Below are 21,606 nucleotides of genomic sequence, written 5' to 3' on the forward strand. Positions count from 1 at the left end.
TGTCAAATGTGGGATTTCCAACCACAAATAAATAAAGCACATACTCTGCATGTGTAGTGCAAATGCTCAGTAAACAGAGTGACATGGAATAGGCCTATAGTTGTCATCTAGTAAGTGGCTCAACAGGGAGGTCCTGATTTTGTGAAGGTTGTGACTCATCTCCCTGTTCCAAATGAATACAGTCACTGTCCCATGTCAGACACAGTGACATCAAAGGCTGCTGAGTTGGGTTGATGGAGTGAGGGAATGGAACTCATTTGCACAAATGGGTGGTACAATTCCTGTCACTTCTGTGTAGCATGTAGAGTCTGATTTACTGACAAAACTTCAAACCCCTGCAGACAAAGCAGGTACCAATCAGGAGATTCATAAATGTTCTGCTTAAAAGACTCATATGTTGGCACCTCTGTACTAGATTGTGTGACCCAGACAATATAAGGAATAAAAGGTGGTATTTTAAAGTTAAAATTTTACAATGGTGACACCTGAATATTCAAAACTTAAATTATGGAATATCCAATAGTCACATAAACATTCAAACAATGGCCCTGCTTCCAAGTGCCATGTGAGCAATAATCTTTAGTACTCTGAACAAAAGTAAGCTTTGTTGCTTTGTCTTAATTATACGTTAACATGTTACTTACTAAAACAAGACAAGAAAATTAGAAAATTCTTCCAGAGAAAAATTATTGGTAGGAGAAAAATATAAGCAAAATGTGAAAAACCATTCATTTACTTCATTACATGTTTTCCTCCACAAGAATCCATAGTCAGTAGGAAGGACATATACAAAACAAACAAATAAAAAAAATCTATAATAAACAAAAATACAAAAATTGTGCCACCCATCTTTTCACTTGCCCCCTTTGAATTTTGAGGGAAACAGTCGTTGAAGGTAGAATTCAAAGTTCACATATGTTAAACACTGGCAGAGAAACATTTGGGTCCCGTCTTCCTACTCCATTCCTGAATATGTTGTACTTTCAACAAATACAAGCCAAAACTTACTGATATAGGAATAGGAAACACACATACACACATCTTACTAAGAAAAAAGACACCATTCCTCACCTATAATAGACAAGTAACATTTAAAACTAAGGTCTGACACAATCACTTAATTGATTTAAATAATTAAGGCTTCTAAATGGTTCAGTGCCAACTTTCTGCATCAGTATTTGAATAAAATACATTTTTGCATTTAGGGTTGTGCTCTTTACAGATATCTTATCCATGGCATTTCATTAGTAAGGTCTGATGAGGGAGTATTAGAATTGTTTGCTGACATTTAGTTTTAGTAGCTGTTAGACTAAAGTATAGCAATTCAAACTCAATGACCAAACAGATTTGTTCCCATAACCTGGGATGTTAGCTCATTTTACCTTCTTTTCATGTTTAATATGACCATTTCCTTTGTATTTGCCATTGGGGATTCCATTTTGGTAATGTCCATTGACTGTGCTACGCTTATTTCTAGACCACAGACTTTTGATTTTTCTATAGATAAATTTTGTCACACAGGACAAAATGAAGTAGAACAAGGCAGCACCAAGCAAAAGCACAAAGGCAATATCCAGTAGAAAATACTGACAGAAAGAAATCTGATGAACAGCTGAACGGAGGTGATGGGCTCCATCATGGCGAAGAATGTAGTCTATCCAATAGGTAGTCCGATTGACAGGGTGGCCAGGTTGATCTTTATGAATTTCTGATAACTTCTGAGCCCTCTGCCGATAGCTGCAGTGGGAAAAAAACATGATATGATCACGTACACACAAGTTCTGTATTGATGGTTATCTCAATTTAGAAATGTGTGAAATGACTGATATTCTTCTTTAAGTACCTAAGTGTGCTCCAGGAACTGGGTTAAATGCTTTGAATACTTATAGTGTTTCTGTATGTTTCAAGCTAGTGAGGAAAAGCAAACCCAGAGACCCAGCATCTTGAAAAGATTCCATGATGAGAGGCAGATGTATATTTTCTGACCAAAGCTTTTCCCACACTACATCACACACATCACTCATTAGAAATTGCAAAATGCTGTTAACCAACATATCTTTTAAAAAAAGAGACATTTTTCAAGTTCTATTAAAATGACAGAGAAAAACACTGATGTTTTTCATACCAGTTCTTAAAAAAGTAGTGTCATTCAGTCACATTAAAGCCAAAATAAATGATGGTGTGAGAATGTTATTTTAAACAGAAGAAAAAGGGATTGAGAAGCACTATGATATGATGTATGACACTATATGTAATATAAACACAATGTTTTGTAAGCAAGCATGTATATGACTATAAAACTTTTCTTAAGTGGTCAGTTAAAAAAACAGGTAATGTGATAAAATGTAAACATTTTATTTTAATTTAAATTGCATAATTATACATTTGTGGGACACTCTTACAGTCTGTTTGAGTACAGGGCCCTGACAGAAGATTATACTGCTTAGACAAAAGAAATAAGTTCTACTTCAAGAAAATAAAAATATCACAGAGGATATGGCTCTTAGTGCCTTACCAAGGAGCGAAATCTTAGACATATGTGAAGACCTGGCATGCTAAAGGAGGAATGTGAAGAATAAGAAAGCTAGGAGAGCAGGTGCATTCCAAGGGTAAATCCATTCACAAGCAGTATGCGAAACAAGGGATATCTGGTCAAATTTCTCAAGCCTGTACTGAATGATAAATTATGTAGCTTAAAGCATAGAACCAAACAGCCATTAGACATAGAAATGGCTAGTATACTAGAGAAGAAGATAGTGATGGTAAGGGGTACATGAAAAAGACCACATGAGCAGTAAAAGGTGAGTAGTCTCAACCAGATGGGGGGAAATGGTAGAGTGAAAGAGTTGGTAGGAGTTGGCAAGATCCTGGATTCAAAGTAAAGAAGTCAGAAACAACTGTAATTCTTGCAACCTGCCAGACTATGGCAGATCCAATGAACAGTAAGAACCTCAAGGTGCAGAGCACTAGCCATAGTGTGGCCAGTATGGGATGTGATGAAAGGAGGATCCAGAGAGTGGGAGGAACTCTAAGATGTTATTGCCTAACTAAAAAAGCTACAGTGCTGCATGAGTTGATGTGATGTTCCTTTTGTGATGTAGCTGTAGCCCTACATATTTTGCTTATAATAGGCATGGCAACAAATCAGGGAAATGAATAGGAATTTAGGACTGGGGTAGGTAGCAAGCCAAGAAAATCACTTGTAGACCTTTTCATATCAATGTGACAGGAGGATGTAGCTTTTAAAGGTACATTTACTCTGTCATCAGGATTTCCTCTACAATGAATCTAGATGTAAATGATCTAAAGTGTTCACCCAAATATTGAGAGCCCATCCACATCTTGCTTTACATTGAATCATGCTTTCTAGCTGATGGCAAGAGAAAATGGATTTCCTCTTACTCTATTTTACATATATATATATATATACATATATATATATGTAAACAATTATCCTTCAAATAGAAAAATGAAGAATATCCTAGACATTTCTCCTTCTTGAAAGTAATGAAATCACATTATATTTCATGGATTTATGAAAAAATATCTCATAGTAAAACTGACTTTGTATTAGATAATTGAAATTATAAAGATCAGTTCACCTTTGTTTATTGCTTTCTCTAGAATGATAGTGTCTCCAGACTAAGAAGGATTCTTCCACACAAAGTAGTGGGTTTTCATTAAGCAAAACCAAGGGACTACGTACCAAGGGACCAGGTAAAGGAAGTAGGATTGTAATAATATCACGTAGGGTTTATGTTTAAAAAAAAATTAACCCCAAACAACAAAACTTTCTTTAGCAAGAGTGGTTACTTGCCTTAAACTAGAATATCTTGAATATAATGTTAATGAGGATAATTAGCCTTTTAAATAATGATTTCCCTGTAAATGTGGAACATCTGCCATACATCTGAAGTAATTTGCTCCAGTTTGCATACTGACTTTTAGGGAATTGCTCATTTATGGCACATATCATTGCTAGTTCTATATTACGCAAGGCATTTTTCTACCTATTATATCCTTCAAGATTCTGCAGTTAAGATTTCATTGCAATGTAATGAGTACAGCCTGATCTTTTTCTAATTCATGCTGGCTCACACCTCAGAGAACACTGTTAAGCTGAACTGGGAATATAGCTCATGGAAGAGTGCTTGCCCGGCATGTGCAAGCCCCTCGGTTCAACCTTCAGTGCTGCAAAACAAACACACAAACCACCTTGCCGAACCACTTTCTGTAAATGTTTCTATATAATGACCCAATGTTAGCAGCTCTACAACTTTCCTACACCAAATCCTTCCTTCAGATTTTGCAGGCCTATATAAAAATATTTTCCTAAAAGCATATCTTGAAATTCATGATGTCTAACCAGAAAAACTACAGATTAGAGAAGGGGTAGTATGCAGGAGCCTGAGGCACAGAGCATACTGCTCCAGGTGCCACATTTGTGACCAAAACATTTGTAATTTTAAGGAACCACAGATGAGTGCCATCTCTGTGCCTATGAGAAGTAGCATAATGAACCCTGGATGTTTAAAAATTTTTGTAAGTAAGGTTCAAATAATTTTTTTAAGAAAACATTTTCTTATGTGGCATTCCTTAGGATATAGCAACAATTCTCAACCCAGGGTTTAGCCATCTCCCCCAGGTAAAAACAGAAATTACTCTCCTCAACTACTTAATGTCATCTGAAGCACACGATAAACTAAACATCATGTCTTCAAATGAAGAAAATCGCTGCTTTGTTTAAATCTACCCAGGGCAGCTGCCCACTGAGACTTATTTGTGAAGTGGGTTAACTCAGGACACATCAAGAATTTAAAAGGCAAAATAAAGATTCTAATTCATCATTCACATGAGCAAACACATCTCAGCAAAGGCTAGTGCTGGGAAAGCCAGCAGCACGTGATTGCTAGGCAGGATGAAGAGCTCTGCTTAGGACAGCTAAGTCTGTCTTCAGTTCATATTTGAATAGCTATGCGACCATAGGCAAATTACTGAAGCTCTTTGAGCGTCAAGTGCCTCATTTCTATAGTGAGAATAGCAAAAGTTCTAATACAAGGTAGCAGCAAGGGTGATGGCTGATCACTGTCAACTTGAGTGGGTTTAGAATTCCCCGAGAAACACATTTTTGAGTATGGGTGTGAGAACAGTTCCAGGAGAGAACTGGGGAGGGAAAATAGGAATATGATAGCATTGTCCTATGGCTGGGGACTCAGAATGAAGAAAAAGAAAGCCAGAACGGTGCCAGTATTCTCCACTCTCGGCTTTCCTATCAAGATGTGAGGAAGCCCATGTGACCACAGCTGGCCTGCCATCAGGTCTTTTCCTGGGTCAGCACGATATACCTTCCAACCACAGACCAAAATAAATTCTTCCTCCTCCAAGTCACATCTTCTCAAGTATTTGGTCACAGCCATGGCAAATATAACTAGTGCAATGAGTATCAAGGATACAAATGAGCATAAAAGATACAAATCTGACACACTAGAGAGATGTGACAATAGATCCCCCTTAGTTTTTCTGAAAAATCTTGGTGGCAAAAACCTCAGGGTTACAACTTGGATGACTAAATGGCTGATACATTTAACTTCAAAATTTTATAGAACACATATAACAATAATGCAAGGGATATCTCCATGGTGGACTTAGAGACAACTTCCTGCCGATATACTGTGTAAATAAATGTGTCTAAGTGTATATATGTAAATATGTGATAAATGTGTATACACATAATGTCATCTGCCTTATATTAGCTGAGGCCTTACCTTGGATTATTGATAACCTTCACCAGCGCATCATACAACTCTCCTTCAGTAACTGTTTTCCATTCTAACAAGATCCCCATGCCTTTTGCCTGCACTCGAGTCATAGTATCATAATGGTCTCCAAAAAGTGGAATTCCCACTACAGGGACACCATGATACATAGTTTCAAAAATGCTGTTCAAACCACCATGGCTTAGAAAGGCTTTGATATTTGAATGACCTAAAAGATAAAAAGGTAACAACTTACGTTACTACTCTAGATTTATCCAGAGCTTAACACTATATAGTAAACATGCATTTCAGAAAGTGAATTTTTAAAGTGATAATTTCACTGATCCATTATTTACTTCAATTAAAATGTTTGTTACATATATCAACTGAAAGTCCTTTTTAGGTAATTTAAACATACAACACTAATCATAAAATATATGACACCATTCTCTGAAACACAACTATCACATAACTAGCAACACAGACTAATTGCTGATAATAAGGAGAAAGTCAATGAGGGCATCAACTGTAAGAGATATATATCATATCATATAATATTTAGCTATCATGGGAGTAGAAAGGCTAGCTTGTTAAAATTTTAATGAGGTATACCTACTAGGTAAATGGCCTATATTTAATAAGAGGAATGAAAACTTGCATAAGAAGTGCAAGAAAAATATCAGTGTGCTTAGGAAATGTGTTTTTGGCAATAAATAATTATTGGTTGCAGAAATACTCATCTTACCAGGTACAAAACTGTGTACAAACTGCAGTATCAATGAGCTCTCAGTACATCTGTGTTGTATAGTGTCTACCCCTGATCTCAGATTAAATAAAAGATCAGGTTGAAAAGTATTTCTTGGCAGCAGAACTCCTTATTTTAACAAAACCTGTACTACCAAGTCCAGCATTGAAAAATCAAGTAGAGCTGGCATCTAAAGAAAAGGGTGACTCTATGGGGTGAAGGGAGAGGACAGTGATTTGGTGCCTACTTTTTGTCCTGGATGAATCTTTTGATTATGGAAGTCATCACAACCCCTGCAGAGGTGATGCTTAGAGTAATAGCAAAGCACTAATCTTGGAAAAGTCAGAATACTGAGACAAGAAGAACCTGGGGGAGCCTTGAAGAGGTCTTCCTCACAGACCACTAAAGAGCTGCAACTTTGCTGTAGTCCCACATTTAAAACTCAAATGTTCCTAGGTGAAAGCGTCATATTGTTGTACTGAGCTAGCTGATGGCCAACTTTTCTACGGGATTCTTCTTTTTTTTCCTACCTTGTACGGATTAAGAGATCACAGTAACAGCCAGGAAAATAAAGAAAAAAAAGTATTGAGAAAAGAAAATTCTTGTGTTTATTTTTGCTCAGTTTCATTTACTACATTTAGAATGAGCTACACAGAGAGGACCCATATATAAAAGCTATTCAACATTTCATATTGAAAAATTGAAATTGCTTGCTCTGTGGCCTGAAGATAGAGTGCGAAGGTGCAGGGCACTGTGAATAGTGCTTGCTGATCATGTGTGAGGTCCTGGGTTCAATACACACACACACATACACACACACACACACACACACACACACACACACACACACACATACACACACACACTATTATTTAACTATTCCTAAAATTTCAGCACTTAGGATGCAGAAGCAAGACTTCAAAGCTACACAGTTGAGTGCAAGAAAAATTTGGGTTACATGGTAGACTATCTTTAAAAACAACAACAATAAGAATGGTAAATAAAATAAAATGTCTGACTTGTAGGGCCATTGTAGCATCTAGAAAGCATATTTTAAAATAAGTATAATCTTAAATTTTAATTTTAAAGTATTTAAAGATTGTTACTAGTGTTTTAAGATTAATAATTTTAAGATGTCATTTTATTTTATATTTGGCATTAATATTATTATATAAATGGTGTCTAATACTGCTGAGATCAATAGCTTTCTTATTATTTCCTTAATACACATTAAGGGAATGATACTGTACTGGGCATCTCCAGAATTTAATGAATAAAATTATTCATTTTACTGTCTGTACTCATTAAACAAAGTAAAATAGTTTATACTTAGGCATACTTCAAAGATAAGCACATAATCAATATTATTTTAATTTTGTGTTGAAGACCAAAATCACAACAAATAAGAATTTAAAGCAAATGTTTATTAAAACTCTTAGTAATTTAGGGAGAATTAAAGCAATTGATCAAATTAAACTTAAATCAATTATTTCCCTGGTTTTGGCTTTTCTTTGATTTCAGACAATCGAATAACTCCCAATTATCTAGGACTTACATAACTCTGTAAATGATTATAACATCAGTGTGTGCTCTTTTTGTTTAAATTTTACTACTTTTACCAATTAACCTAATCAAATATAGCATTATTTACTACTAATAACTTATACAATTTAATGTGTATTTTATGGAAATTAAAATTGGATGATTGTTTAAATTTTTTAATTATAGATTCCAGTGGTTACATTTTACCAATGATTTTCCAACAAATAAAATTCTTAATCACTGGTCTGAATTTTAGGAATTGAAGTACTAGATTAAGAATGAGTCCACCGGAAACCATGCACACATTTTTCGAACCATTTAAGAGCTAACATCATGTTTATATATCAGTTAAGTAAGTACAGTCACTGACTTACCAAGCAGGTCATTCTGCGGCAACCATTCTATGAGCTTAGTGTTGTTTCCTAGATTCTTTGGTTTAGTTCCAGAAAACCTAAAATGAATACCAGACAATGGGTCTTTCCAAAATGAAGACTTAGGACACGGGTTAATTTAGTAGGCTTACAAATGTTATGTTACATGATAAATTACTGAAATTTTGGTTTAGTATCAATAAAAATGTGCTTCACTTTCTTTATAATAAAATATTCTACAATATTCCAAATATAACAAAATATTCCACAGGTAGACAGATAAGATAGATTTTCTCATAGTCTGTTTTCCATTTGCTCTTCCCTAGACCTCCAAAATAGTGGTAAATGCAAACAAATGCTTGCTCGACAAAGTATACAGGTCTGACACCCCGCTGCAGTGCCTTTAGGAAGCCGAGACGTATCTGATAATTTAATGAGAGTTTCAGAAGCTCAGTCTCTCATATTAAGTCTGGAAATACCAATTAAAGCGAGAGAACACAGTGAGAGTACAAAGTACCTGAAGTAATAAAGTATTTAAATTATTTACTCATTCATCATTATCTACTTTACTCCAAACTGATTTGAAGAAATATAGAGTCAGGCATGAAATTACAACTAAATTTTTATATAAGAAAAAATGAGGGCTTAATCCAAAGGAAAAATAAAACTGTATCCAACATAGACTATCTCATTCCACATCATATATTCTTTCTATGTAGTTATTTTTTAATCAATCACAGACCTTTATGAATTAATTATTGATTTCAATGCATTAGAAACAAAAAGAAACCTCAAGATCATCTAATCTAGGCAGTGAATCAATGTTCCAAGCTCCAGTGTTCCATGGTGTGAAGATTAAATAAAAAGAAACTAGGACTCAATAGCAAAAAAACCAACCTAAATTACCATGCTCTTACCTCCAAATCACTTTTTGAGGCAATTTCCCCAGAGCTCCAGCCAGTTTGTAAGCAATGTCTTCTGATAGATACTTGACACCAGCTCCAAAAGACACCAGGACAAAGCCATGCTCCTGAGCACCATTTACCCAACTCTGCAGATCCTAGAATAGAAACATGGAAGGCAAGTTTAAGAAGACCAACACAGTTCAGTCAGAAGCATCAAAATACGCTTTGGAAAAATCTTCAGATAATTTCCTTAAACAAGAAAACCAAAGAAGATAGTACATGGCATTTTCCACTAAAAACAGCAAACTACTTTAAAAGATTTTATTTCAGGGGGCAGAGAGATTGTTTAGCCATTAAGAGCACTTGCCCCTTTTGTAGAGAACCTGGGTTCAGTTCCCAATACCCACACACAAGTTACATCTGTCCATAGCTATATTTTCTGGTGATATGGCACTCACTTCTGACCTCTGCTCATTAACAGGCATGCACATGTAGGAAAAACACTCACACACCTAAAATAAATGAAATGAAAAAATACTTATTCTGACAATGCTCATTGAACTAGGATGGCATATGTTGTTTGTTTGTCTGTCTTCCTTAAGGTCAGTGAGTAACAACCCAAATAAACCAATAGCTAATAGTATGAGACCTCAAAAGTCAAGACATTCTAATAGTTGAGCCATGGTTAGAGAGAGATGTAAGAATATGAGCAAAAGATTCAGTCAGATCATGTGACAAACCCTACAGCTAAACTCCTCAATGAATCCTTTCAGACTTTTGCTGGGATGGATGATTTGTACTAAAAATGAAAGCAGTCCTGTACATAGGCACCACTCCCAGCAGCTGGGTTCTAAAAGCACAAGTCTTATGTTACCGGTGGGTCATCCATGTGAATGAATCTTTCTCAAAGACATGGGAGCTATTCACTGTGTGAACACTAACAGGTCCAGTGCGTTTGAGGGCATGTAAGACTCTCTTAAGGACAACCCTGCTGTCTACTGACTGTATGCCTTAGGCAGGTATGACCTAGTTTTGTAGGAGTGTTTGTGGTGCAGAGCCTGCTGTCAAGGCCACTGCACAGCTCCTGCCTTTCTGTTCAGTATCAGTGGATTGTTGTCTTGTGTCAATGTGGGTTACAGTTTCATACCACTTTCTAGAGCACACACTGACCACAGCCAAAGAATCATGTCATGCTGGTACCATGGCTCAGCTTGCCTATATAAAGGTGACCTAAAATTGTAATCAACATTTTTCTTTATTTAATGATACTTGTATAAAGAGGCTTTATGACATTTCATTCCTAGAAACAGAAGGGAAGGACCACAGTTTATATCTCAAATGACTTAAGAGAATCCAAACACTGCAAGACAGAGAGCAATAACGTTAAGATGGTAGATCCTGTAGTCAGTGAAGAAAACACACTATGATTGGGTAGACACAAATCTTAAACATTATTTTCTAAGAAATTTGATTTATAAGTGTATAAAAGAAACAGAGGCTGTCTCAACTTAGGATCAAAACCACTAATTTATCTTTTGCTATATTACCAAGCCTTATTTCATATGCTGAAAATATGAGCATGATATCTGTTGATTCTAAGTAAAAAGAAGAAAAAAATCTATTCACAATTTAAATTTTACACACAACACTAAGGCAGATATGCCTAACACAATGCTAAAAATGCTACACGGAGAATGCATGAAACGTGTCATCTTTCCCCTATGTCTTGCGTTTAGGCAATTTACCACTTACCACTCAATTTTAGGATCAATGCAATTAGCAAAAAGTTTACTCAGATGCAGGTGGCCTTACAGTAATGGTATCATTTAAGTCTTCTTTCACATAGACTTGAAAGGTCACAGAGTTTTAGTGAACTCCATGCAATGAAAGTTTCTCCAGATTTTATTCCACATGATGTAAAATGAAACCCACACATCTACATTTTTTTCTCCCTTTTCCTACCATAAGTGTTAAGAATATATTTGTTTAGTTTTCACTAACAGGCAAGGAAGTAAAAAGAGTTGTAATCAGCATGGTTACCTACATGAAAAGTAGTCAGTATTTTCAGTAGATAACACTTCGCTTGGCTTAAAAGGGGCAGTGTAGCTTCAAGTTGACATTCAACTGGGTTGGAGGTAAAATAGATGAAGGAATGTCCTAAGTACAAATGGGGAGACAGTGAATACCTGGCTTCTCCTTGATGAAATCTTCCTTCTCTATAGGGTTTCTAATCTTCACAAGTGCACAGAATATTTAACTGACAGATGTACAATGGGAACACTGAAAGGATTGAGTTTTGGATTTGGCTAAAAATACACCCAGAAAACATGAACACATGTGAGCTAGAGGTTATTAAGTGATATTAATATAATATAGTGATATTAAGGCTTCTAAGTCCATAGTAAAGACTTTGAAAATAGAAATTCATGAAAATGATGCCTCTATCTCCAATGGGCTGGGAAGCCCTAGATGTCATCATATATATATATATACTAAGTACCTTCCAGAATTTAAGAACTCATCAATGATATAGTCCAAATCATTTTGTAGTTCTTTACTAAAATTAATTTCAAGATAAAGATGTGTAATATTAAAAAACCCTTAGTGCAGAAACTTAGTATTATAAAACATAAAAGTATTTAGAAACTTCCGAACTCCTGCAAAGAAAATACTAAATTAAAAAAAGACTAAAACTTCATTTATTTTTAACACCAACAGCATCCATAGATATAGAAGAAGAAACTAAACTGAAATGTATAAAACACACTTGAAGAAAACTTTAATAAACATAAACCTTAAAAAACACATGTGAAAACTTTAATAAAGGACAAAAGGAAGGTACGAATAAAGATAGAGGAACAGTATGCTTGAATTGCAAATATTGTTAGGATGATGCCAATTTTTATAAAAAAAATGAATGTATTGTATCAACAGTACATTTTCCAAGGGAATTTATGAGACATTAAAAGAAAGTTAAAGCTTCAGAAAACAAAATAGGAGGCTGGAGAGATGTCAACTGGTAAACTCCCTGCTGTGCAAACACAAAGACCTATGTTGAAATCCATAGCTGGGCACAGCAGTGCATGCCTATAATAGCAGTGTTGGAAAAGTGTATATAGAAGGACCCTGGGGATGTGCTGGCTGCCTTTCTAACCAAGTCAACAAGAGACCCTGCTTCAAATAACAAGGTGAGGCATGATTGAAGAAGAGACCTGATGCCTGACACCGATCTCCACATGTACACACACACACACACACACACACACACACACACATGCATCACACAAACAATCATTTAAAAAATGAAAATGTGCCAGGTGGCAGTGGCTCACACCTTTAATCCCAGCATTCGGGAGGGAGAGCCAGGCGAATCTCTATGGGTTTGAGGCCAGTCTGGTCTACAGAGCGAGATCCAGGACAGGCACCAAAACTACACAGAGAAACACTGTCTCAAAACTAAAAAATGAAAATGAACAAAATGATGAAGAAACTTTGGAAAAGCACAGGCAGTTCACTTTTCTAAGTAGTAATATGTCCCCAGAGTCTAGAGCAATTATGACAGAGCAATGAAGACAGCTGATAGAGACAGAGTGCTGTCAGATGTGAGCTGGGACTTCTCATGAGAGAGTAAAGGAGTTATACAAGTATAGGTCTAGTGAAAATATGAGGCTCTACACTTCCACAGAGCATGAATCACAGAAGGATAAGAAAATGTTAAATTGAATAAACAGGTGGTTGATCTGTAGACACAAAAGAATGCTTTTGTCATACTCCAGAAGGGTCTTCCTGAGTCAGAGATACCAGAAGTCACAAAAGAAACAGGCACAGCTCACTAAAGATCAGACTAGACTACAGAGAATGGAAGCAACAAAACAATAATTAAACTAGAAGGAACTTACAACATATAATAAGGATTAACACAAAAACCAAATAGACAGAAATATCCATAAATGACTTAAGAAAACTGCCCCCAAAGAATGCTAAATTGCACAAACGTTCCAGAAAAATGCTTCAACTTACTTAAGAGGACCAGAAACGCAAAATGTTTTCATATCATCTACAAGCACTCTATTAAACACATGATACCACAATTTAATCCATTTAACTTTAAACATTTACAGAACTTATTTAATGTTCACTTACTAAGCATTAAAGTTTTACAATTTTCTTTCAACTTCTTTTTTTCAGAAAGGATACAATCACTTAAGTGGCCTCTGGGTTATTCAGCAATCTTTTCCCATTGTAAGATTATCACTCAAGTGATATTTCCTTTCAGTAATTCAGCAGTGTGAGCTCATTAGTGTATCACCTTTCCATGCATTTAGAATTTAGCAACAGAATTTAATTTTCATGCATCTAGAATAATAAGGCGGAGTTCTATCACTAGCAATTCATTTGTTCTGAGAGAGGATCTTACTACGTAGTTCCTAATACTCTGATATTAGCCATGTAGCCCTGACTATCCTTAAGCAATCATCATCCCTTACCTTTCCATGTACACCACCATGCTTGTCCCTACCATTATTTTTAATCATCTCAGGAGTCAGCCTTCTCAGTACTATGTATTGAATACTCCATCTCTTCAGTGATTCAAACTGTTACCATCTCAGTTGCTTTCTAAATTCTCCTCTGTTCCACTTATCTGTCATCCCTGATAATTCTGAAATTTATTTAGTGTTACTTTATCATGTACTTTAAGTATTTCCATGGTTCAATTTCTCTCATTATATTTTATTTTGTAATTAGGTTATCTGTACATTTGATATATTTTAATTACTTTTTAAAGTCAAAACTTAAACTAACAACATTACTTCTTGTGTGCATTGTGGGTATGTATGCATATATGCACAGAATACATATTTTAATTTCATCAAAAATGTACATTTAAAAATCACATCCATTCCTTTATATTCAGATGTCAGCACAGCATTGTACTTTATACCACCAGGTGGCATGGCAGGGACAAAACAGAGATGTTTGGCTTCGAAAATCATTATGTCCAAGGTTAATACTCCTAAGGGTTCAGGGGAATCCAAACCCCAGGGGAATAACTCTCCAATCATCTAAATGTGAACGAAGACCAATGATCAAAACAGTGAATCAAGTATTCTATACGAACATAGAAACACAGATGTCAGATGTTCCCAAACTATATGTGGGTAAATAATTTTATTTCTACACAACTTAATTGCCAGATGTGCGCGTGCTCTCTCTCTCTCCTCTCTCTCTCTCTCTCTCTCTCTCTCTCCCCCCCCCCCCTCTCTCTCTCTCTCTCTCTCTCTCCTTGCAGGGCTAAGTCTTTTGCAGTAATGTAATAAGGAAAATATGTATGTTTTAGATTTATCACAACCATATTCTGTACATTAAAATGCCACAACGTGACTAGATAATGATTTGTTTTCCAGCTGACAGGTTCCTTTCTCTGGATCAGTTTTATACCAAATGATTTGACTTGGTCATAGGAAGCAGAAAGTCGATAATTGCATAAGGTGTTCTCCAACTAGCCCACCCACCCTGCCCTGTGCTTTTCAGCATGAAGGAGTACAATAGCTGGGCTCTATGGCAGGAGACTAAGTAAAATAGAAACTAAAGAATACAGAAAAGTGATGACCCACGAGTGTAACAATTTCAGCATCTTTAGGTAATACTTTTACATGATGGATGTTGAAAAATCGGGGATAATATAAAAATCTAACTAGCTCTTCAACCTTTGAGAGATCATCACTGAATAAAGTTCAGCTCTGTACACAAAAATAAACAGATGCCTCCTATTAATTTTTGATCATTAAACCCCCAGATAACTGCTCCCCAAACAATAAAAGACTAACTGAAGACTAGGAGACATAGTTCTGCCTCCACCCTCATTGAGGCTTTGTTCTGAGGGTATCAGACTCTTCCAGACTTAGAAAGGAGTTTCATGTGAGTTTCATGTCTCATGCTTGGGAACAGACTGGGAACAGTAGCTAGTTCTAGGTATGTCCTTCTGGCACCCCTTTCTCCACCCCAAACTGGGAGCCTTGAGAGAGGGCCAGCACAGGCAAGAAAGTAGTAACACTGCCTCCTTTGTCAGTGCCATGCATTCTGAGGGAAGAATGCCTGGACTGTGAGTGAGTCCTACACAAAGATGGGGAGAGAAGACAAGGGGGAGGGTGCTGAGGCCACTTTTGTTGTTCCCAACCCCAACATCAATAGGGCTTTTTTTTTCTGTATTTTACCATGTCTGATATAAAGAATGTTCTGCTTAGGTCAGGTGGGTTGTAAATAATTGAAATATTTATATGGTAAAATTCAGCAAGTTGAATAATAGCAAATATTTTGATACAAAATCTTTTAAAAAACAGCCCCGGGCATCACATGATCTTTGAGTATTGCCAAAGTAGTTAAATAAGACTTAACTAAATAAAAAATATCTATTGAAATATAGAAGTTAGAGCTAGGTACGTCGCATAGGGTAAAGTGCTTGCTTCAGAAGCATGAGGAACTGAGTGCAGAGTCTCAGCACCCATGCAAAAGTCAGATGTGCCAGGCCCCAGCTGGGACCCCGGTACTAGGGGAAGAGGCAGTCAGCCTGGCCCAGATGGTGAGCTCTAAACTCAATAAGAGACCCTGTCTCAAAAAACAAAAGGCAGTGGATGTCAATCTCCTACCACCACACATCAGTATATACAACACACACACACACACACACACACACAAAACACACACACACACCACACACACACACACACACACACACACAACACACACAAAAGAAAAGAAAAAAATGAAAATGTAAAAGTTACTACTCAAAATAAACATACATGAACTAAATACTGCTTTCATGGTTTGGAAAAAGATTTTCCTCAAAGTCCAATTCCACCACTTGCTGTGTGATGTTAATCACATCACTGAAGCCTGTCTTCCTCATCCCCACAAGTGCAGGCAATACATCACAGGATATCGAGATTAAATGGGATCAAATATTTAAAAAAGTACTTTGTCAGCTAAACAAAGGCCTGTTCTTTTTCCTACACAAGATGTTGAATAAGGAATACATAAATTATGGGATGAAAAGACATGTATCCCAGGGCTGGAGAGATGGCTCAGCGGTTAAGAGCACTGACTGCTCCTCCAGAGGGTCCAGGATCAATTCCCATCACCCACATGGTGGCAAGACAAAACAGTCTTTCTAAAACAAGGAATTTTCCTTATTCTTTGTTATCGTATTTTACATTCTTCAGAACAAAGCTAATTATAATACATAAAGGAAAAATAGTACAATGTTTTCATGCAATATCAAATCAAGTCGTCAGATTTTTTAGAAAATTCAAATGCTTTCCAAGTTCATCCTGAAGTTTATCAACAACTAACCTAAAGATGTAATAGAGAGATCAACGCCAAAGTGAGGGCTGAGTCTAACACTGAACATTCGAGAGAATGAAAAAATCCTGAAAGACACATTCATTCCCACCAACATGCTGAAGTATCTTTTTTCCTTTCCATCAGGCTTTTGACTTTTAGCAGCAGAGTTACAATTAGAAGTAAGCAAAATTTGAAACCCTTTGAACAGAGTTAAATTTTCAAGGTTCTTCAGACCTTCAACAAACTGCACACAAGCAATTTGAACATCTCAAGGATATGAGCACAGCAAGGTGCTGGAGTGCTATGCAAAAACCCACAGAGTAAAAAAAAAAAAGAGCAGATGCCAAACAAACAGAGGAAACTGACCAGAAAAGAAAAAAGTCTCTCAAAAGGATTTGTAAACCTTTCTTATGTTACAGAAGTGAAGACTCAAGAGATGTGAGAAGACAAGAGAGCTGGAAACCAATTTGAAATTAGCATGTGCACGAGAGGGAAGAGACCAAGATGGAGAAGAGGCACCTTTCTTCCTGAATGAGTGCAGAGAACAGTTCTGCAGCCTGAAATATATACTCCTTAGTCTCCTGTCATGGTAAATGGCAAAAGGATGCTGTGACAAAAAAATGGACATGCATAAGACTTCTAGTCCAAAGGGAAAGATACAGTGCCTTTATTTGATCTTCAGGCATATTCTTTTCACCAATGATGCAATCACAGTTAAACAAACTTTTCTTGGCTACCTTTTATGTGTAAGGGACTACATGCCAGGAATATAAAAGAGCAAGATATAGTTTCCTGCCTGCGAGTTCAAAGTCCAGCTCAGATTCCTGGTCTTCACTAACAGAGAATTAACACTGCCTTTGCTGTATTACTTGTATTCTAGCCAATGGATTCCCTGGAAATAATAAATTTTAAATTTTAGAAAGTTCATTTACATTAAATATGTGGTGATCTAGTTTTCTCTGATTTCAGAGTGACACTGCCAGAGAAATAATTTGATGACAATCAATTCCAGATGTAGGCTAAATATTTCCAGAACTCATTAAAAACATGTTTAGAGTTAATTAAATTAAATAAAATAGTAAAAAAAAAAAAAAGCACTGGAAGCCTAAGAATTTAATCATAAATAGTAGAAATTCATATTATGATAATAGTATTTGATGTTTCTAAATTATAAACCAGTATAGAGCAAACCAGAAAAGGAGAATTTGTTTAAAACTAGTCTAACATATAATTTCCAAGGTAAATCACCAAATAGATCTTCCCAGGTTGATGATGACACTGAAGTCAGTTGCTCTCAAATGCTTTATGAAATAGTAGTACATCTTCTGATAGACCAAGACCGTGGGTATTTCCAGTAGCTCCAGTGTTTGTGACTCAGCTGAACAGTATATAAACTGAAGAAGGCTGGAGAAGTCTTTGGTCCACTTTTTTGGCATGAGTGACCGTGCAATATATGGCCTTCTCCCTCTTGCTCCTCATTTGGATAAATACTCTTACACAATAATGTTAAATGACCCAAAAGGTAATGGATATATTGACCTCAGGACAAGTAGCTGCTCATCTTAGGGAACGCATTTGTGCCTTGGGCAGAAACATGCAGAATCATAGTAACAGCCTGCTAGACTGTATAATCTTCCATGTATAACCTTACATAAAGAAAACTCCATTAGGAAAATAACAGGAAAATCAGGTTAAGGAAAGAATTCTATCTGGATTCAGTAATGACTATATAAATGAAGAATGAAGTCCAGTTATCCAACATCACTGTAACCCCAACCAGCAATGCTGGGTACCCTAAGAAAATGGTTAGCAAGAACATCCAATGACAATATGTACTACACAGCTAATTCTATAGCACTAAAATGTGAATTAATCTGCTCTTCTTATAGTCTAAGACCAAATCATTCTCTTAATACTGTAGGGGAGGTAGAGAAGTCTATGTGACAAATTATCTTTGAGCAGACAAAAATGATGTGCTCTCTCACCTATTCCCTTAACTTAGTTCCTGAGCCCTTCGCATACCTTCTTTTTACTTCATGGGAACACAAAATTTTGATAGTTCATCCAAGGCTCACATAGTCTTTACTTCTTATTCTAACTGTAGTCCACCCTCTCATTGTACTCCATTCTTGCCAACTCAGGGGCTTTGCTCATAGCTTCTCTGCCCATGATGGTATTTTCATCTATACAAATTCAACAAGTCACTCAAGGTCAGCTCACATGCTGCCTACTGTACCAGTCCTTATCTGATCTTGCCATGACTAATCATGTATATTCATTTTTCTTCTTTGCTACATATATCTATGCCACTGTCTGTATATGAACTACTTATACATTATTTACATACATCATATTCTTTAGTAAACTATATTTTTCTTGAATTTCAAGGCATCAAGAATAATAAATTTCCTATAATTCATATTTAGTCAATTAAAAACTCATCTAAAATGTGTCATATGCCTTATATTTTCTCTAGTCTTTTACAGAACTTCATTAATTTTGTAAATTTATTCATAACACTACCAACTTATTAAAGAGTTTATTTTAAAAATCTGTTTGTGCTTTTCTTTTTCAGATATTAATTTTCCCACATAACACGGCTATATCTGGTAATTTAGGAAAAGTTAAGTTATATTCCAGCATTTAGGTATTATTTACATTAACTAATAATTCAAAAAACAGTCAAGAGATGAATCTCTGGGCATCAAATTCATGTTGTCTCTCCTACCTTTCCTGGGCCCCAGCGACCAATGCACCTGTTGCATCACTGGACAAAGTCCTTCCTTAACAGGGAGGGAGCATCAGGGAACCTGTGGAGCTGAGGCATGCTTGCAGCAAGCTCAAGGACTCCAATTAGAGCATTTCAGTAGAAGAATAAGATCTTTTATATCTATGTGTGTCTCTATGTACCTATGTATTTATCTATCTCATTGTTTCTGATCTTGAAATTGAGTCAAACTTTCCATGAAATTAAATGGCATTGTGAAACTTTTACATTGATAACAGAGAAACACGACTAGAGAAACACAGCTTTAGAAACGTTCTAGAAGAACATTTTAAATATTCACAATCAAGACAAGTTAGGTCAAACAAAACTTGCAAAGTCACTTTAGGACTAAACGTTTGCAAACTTTCACTATATACCCTACTTCTGGAAAACTATCCAATAGAATGCAAAATTAGAAGAAAAAGAACATGTGCCATGTCCCTCTAAATCAATAGCTATAATAAGAAGGTATATGGGTAGAGATTTCAATGTCTCATCACATTCTGTCATAGCCATAGTCCACAAGGAAGGAATAAATGGGGATGCACCTTCCCCAGGGTGAACCAAGTTAGGAGTATTGAGAGAGGCCAGTTTCGGGTAGGAAAAGGTAAGGTGCTAAATAGAAGGGATGGTAGATTTAAAACAGGACTATTTAGTTAAAGAAAAGTATGTCTGTCCGGTGGTTAACAGTAGGAAGAACTGTAGAACACAAAGAAAATGAACATATTCATATTCATGAGAAACGCCTTGCTCTGCCAAAGATAGAAAGGAGCATGATAATTTAAAAAGCAGTTTACAGAGAATGAGAAGTTTAAAATAATCCCTGCATTTATAATTACTTCATTCAACTGGATCCCTTACCTGACAACTAATTCCTGAAAACTGAATAATCTTCAAAATAGATTTAAAAATCTAACAACAGAAGTAGAAAATACCACCAGGACAACAGTAATTGAACTAGAAAATGTGATCATAATATTAGATAAGCTTTTTGTTAACAGTTAAGGGCACATATTTTAATGTAAAAAAAATGACATTAGTATATTTGTAAGAGGTAGTGAATGTTTCAAAAATATGAACTTTTAAAATACATCTCATATAAAAGAAGGATTTGGATGTTGAAAAATTCCCATGTAGACTATGATGGTCTCAGAGGACGCCATGCAGGTGAGATTATAGGGCTACTTTGGCATAACACAATTCCAAAGGCAGTGAGTGGAACCACACAGCTAGTCACTGCAGATCCTTTGGCCCCCTGGGCAGAGGGAATCAATGAAGCTAACACCTCAGATCCTGAGCAGAACCTCTGCTGTGAACTCATCTTGGGAAAATCACTGCATACCAATCAGGTGTGGTATAAAAACCCACTGGTCCAAAACACCACTGCTTTAAATGAATAGTTCACATTTTTACACCATTACTCACTGAATAAAATCACTGTTCACTGAATTTAAATAACTGCATATAAATCAGTTTTCAAAGTGAAGATAAAAAAAAACAATGTGTCCCATGGGACATATGCCACTATAAGGCCATTCTGAGATGAGCCATTTTAATCATAAATAAGATTATAGCAAAATAAGTTTTATTTTACATAAAATACAGAGGTATGTATCACTATGGAAGAAAGGAAGCTAGCTGCTTGGCCATATTCATTTCTTCTACTTCCTTAGCAGTCCAACATTTAACTGAAAATATTGCAGCCCAAAAAAGGACTATGTTTTCTAGAAAGCTGAAGTTAAGTTAATTAACATTAACATGGCTATTCAATGCTCATTCCAGTAAGCAAAAGGAAAAATGAGGTTTCCAATGGAGGGATAACCACAGTTATTAAGATACTGCAGATGAAAGTAGCCCTCTAGGGAAAGTAAAGAGGATGTAACCAACTCCACACTCACTTCTTTGCCCTGCCACATCATGCTGGGACTCAGAGAGCCCTTGATATGACATAAATATACTTTGATTATATATAGCTACTTATTTTTAGCACTGTGTATGTATGTATATGACAGGAACATGAAGAATGGTTAACAATGTATGGTTTTCTTAGGCCTACCCAGTTGAGCAAATTCGTTCTTCTGTGATGTGTACTACATGAAAATTATCAATATTAATTTCTGGATCATTTGTATTGCTTTAAGATAACCTTTATATTATACCAGTAACGTGCAGCAACAAA

The 21,606-nt window shown here is 36.0% G+C and overlaps 1 protein-coding gene across 1 annotated transcript in view; it reads right to left on the minus strand.

Annotated features, from left to right (window-relative positions):
- Window positions 1–278: 278 nt before the first annotated feature.
- Window positions 279–21,606, minus strand: part of Ugt8 (UDP glycosyltransferase 8) — a 43,393-nt gene continuing 22,065 nt past the window's right edge. Inside the window, exons 2-5 of the mRNA XM_059265004.1 lie at window positions 9,332–9,474; window positions 8,418–8,494; window positions 5,766–5,985; window positions 279–1,737 (exon numbers count right to left, since the gene is read on the minus strand). Coding sequence (XP_059120987.1) covers window positions 1,374–1,737; window positions 5,766–5,985; window positions 8,418–8,494; window positions 9,332–9,474 — 804 coding nt within the window. The 3' untranslated portion in view covers window positions 279–1,373. The remainder of the gene's footprint in view (window positions 1,738–5,765; window positions 5,986–8,417; window positions 8,495–9,331; window positions 9,475–21,606) is intronic.

The sequence above is a fragment of the Peromyscus eremicus genome, chromosome 6, assembly GCF_949786415.1.
Source record: "Peromyscus eremicus chromosome 6, PerEre_H2_v1, whole genome shotgun sequence".
NCBI classification, from domain to species: domain Eukaryota; kingdom Metazoa; phylum Chordata; class Mammalia; order Rodentia; family Cricetidae; genus Peromyscus; species Peromyscus eremicus.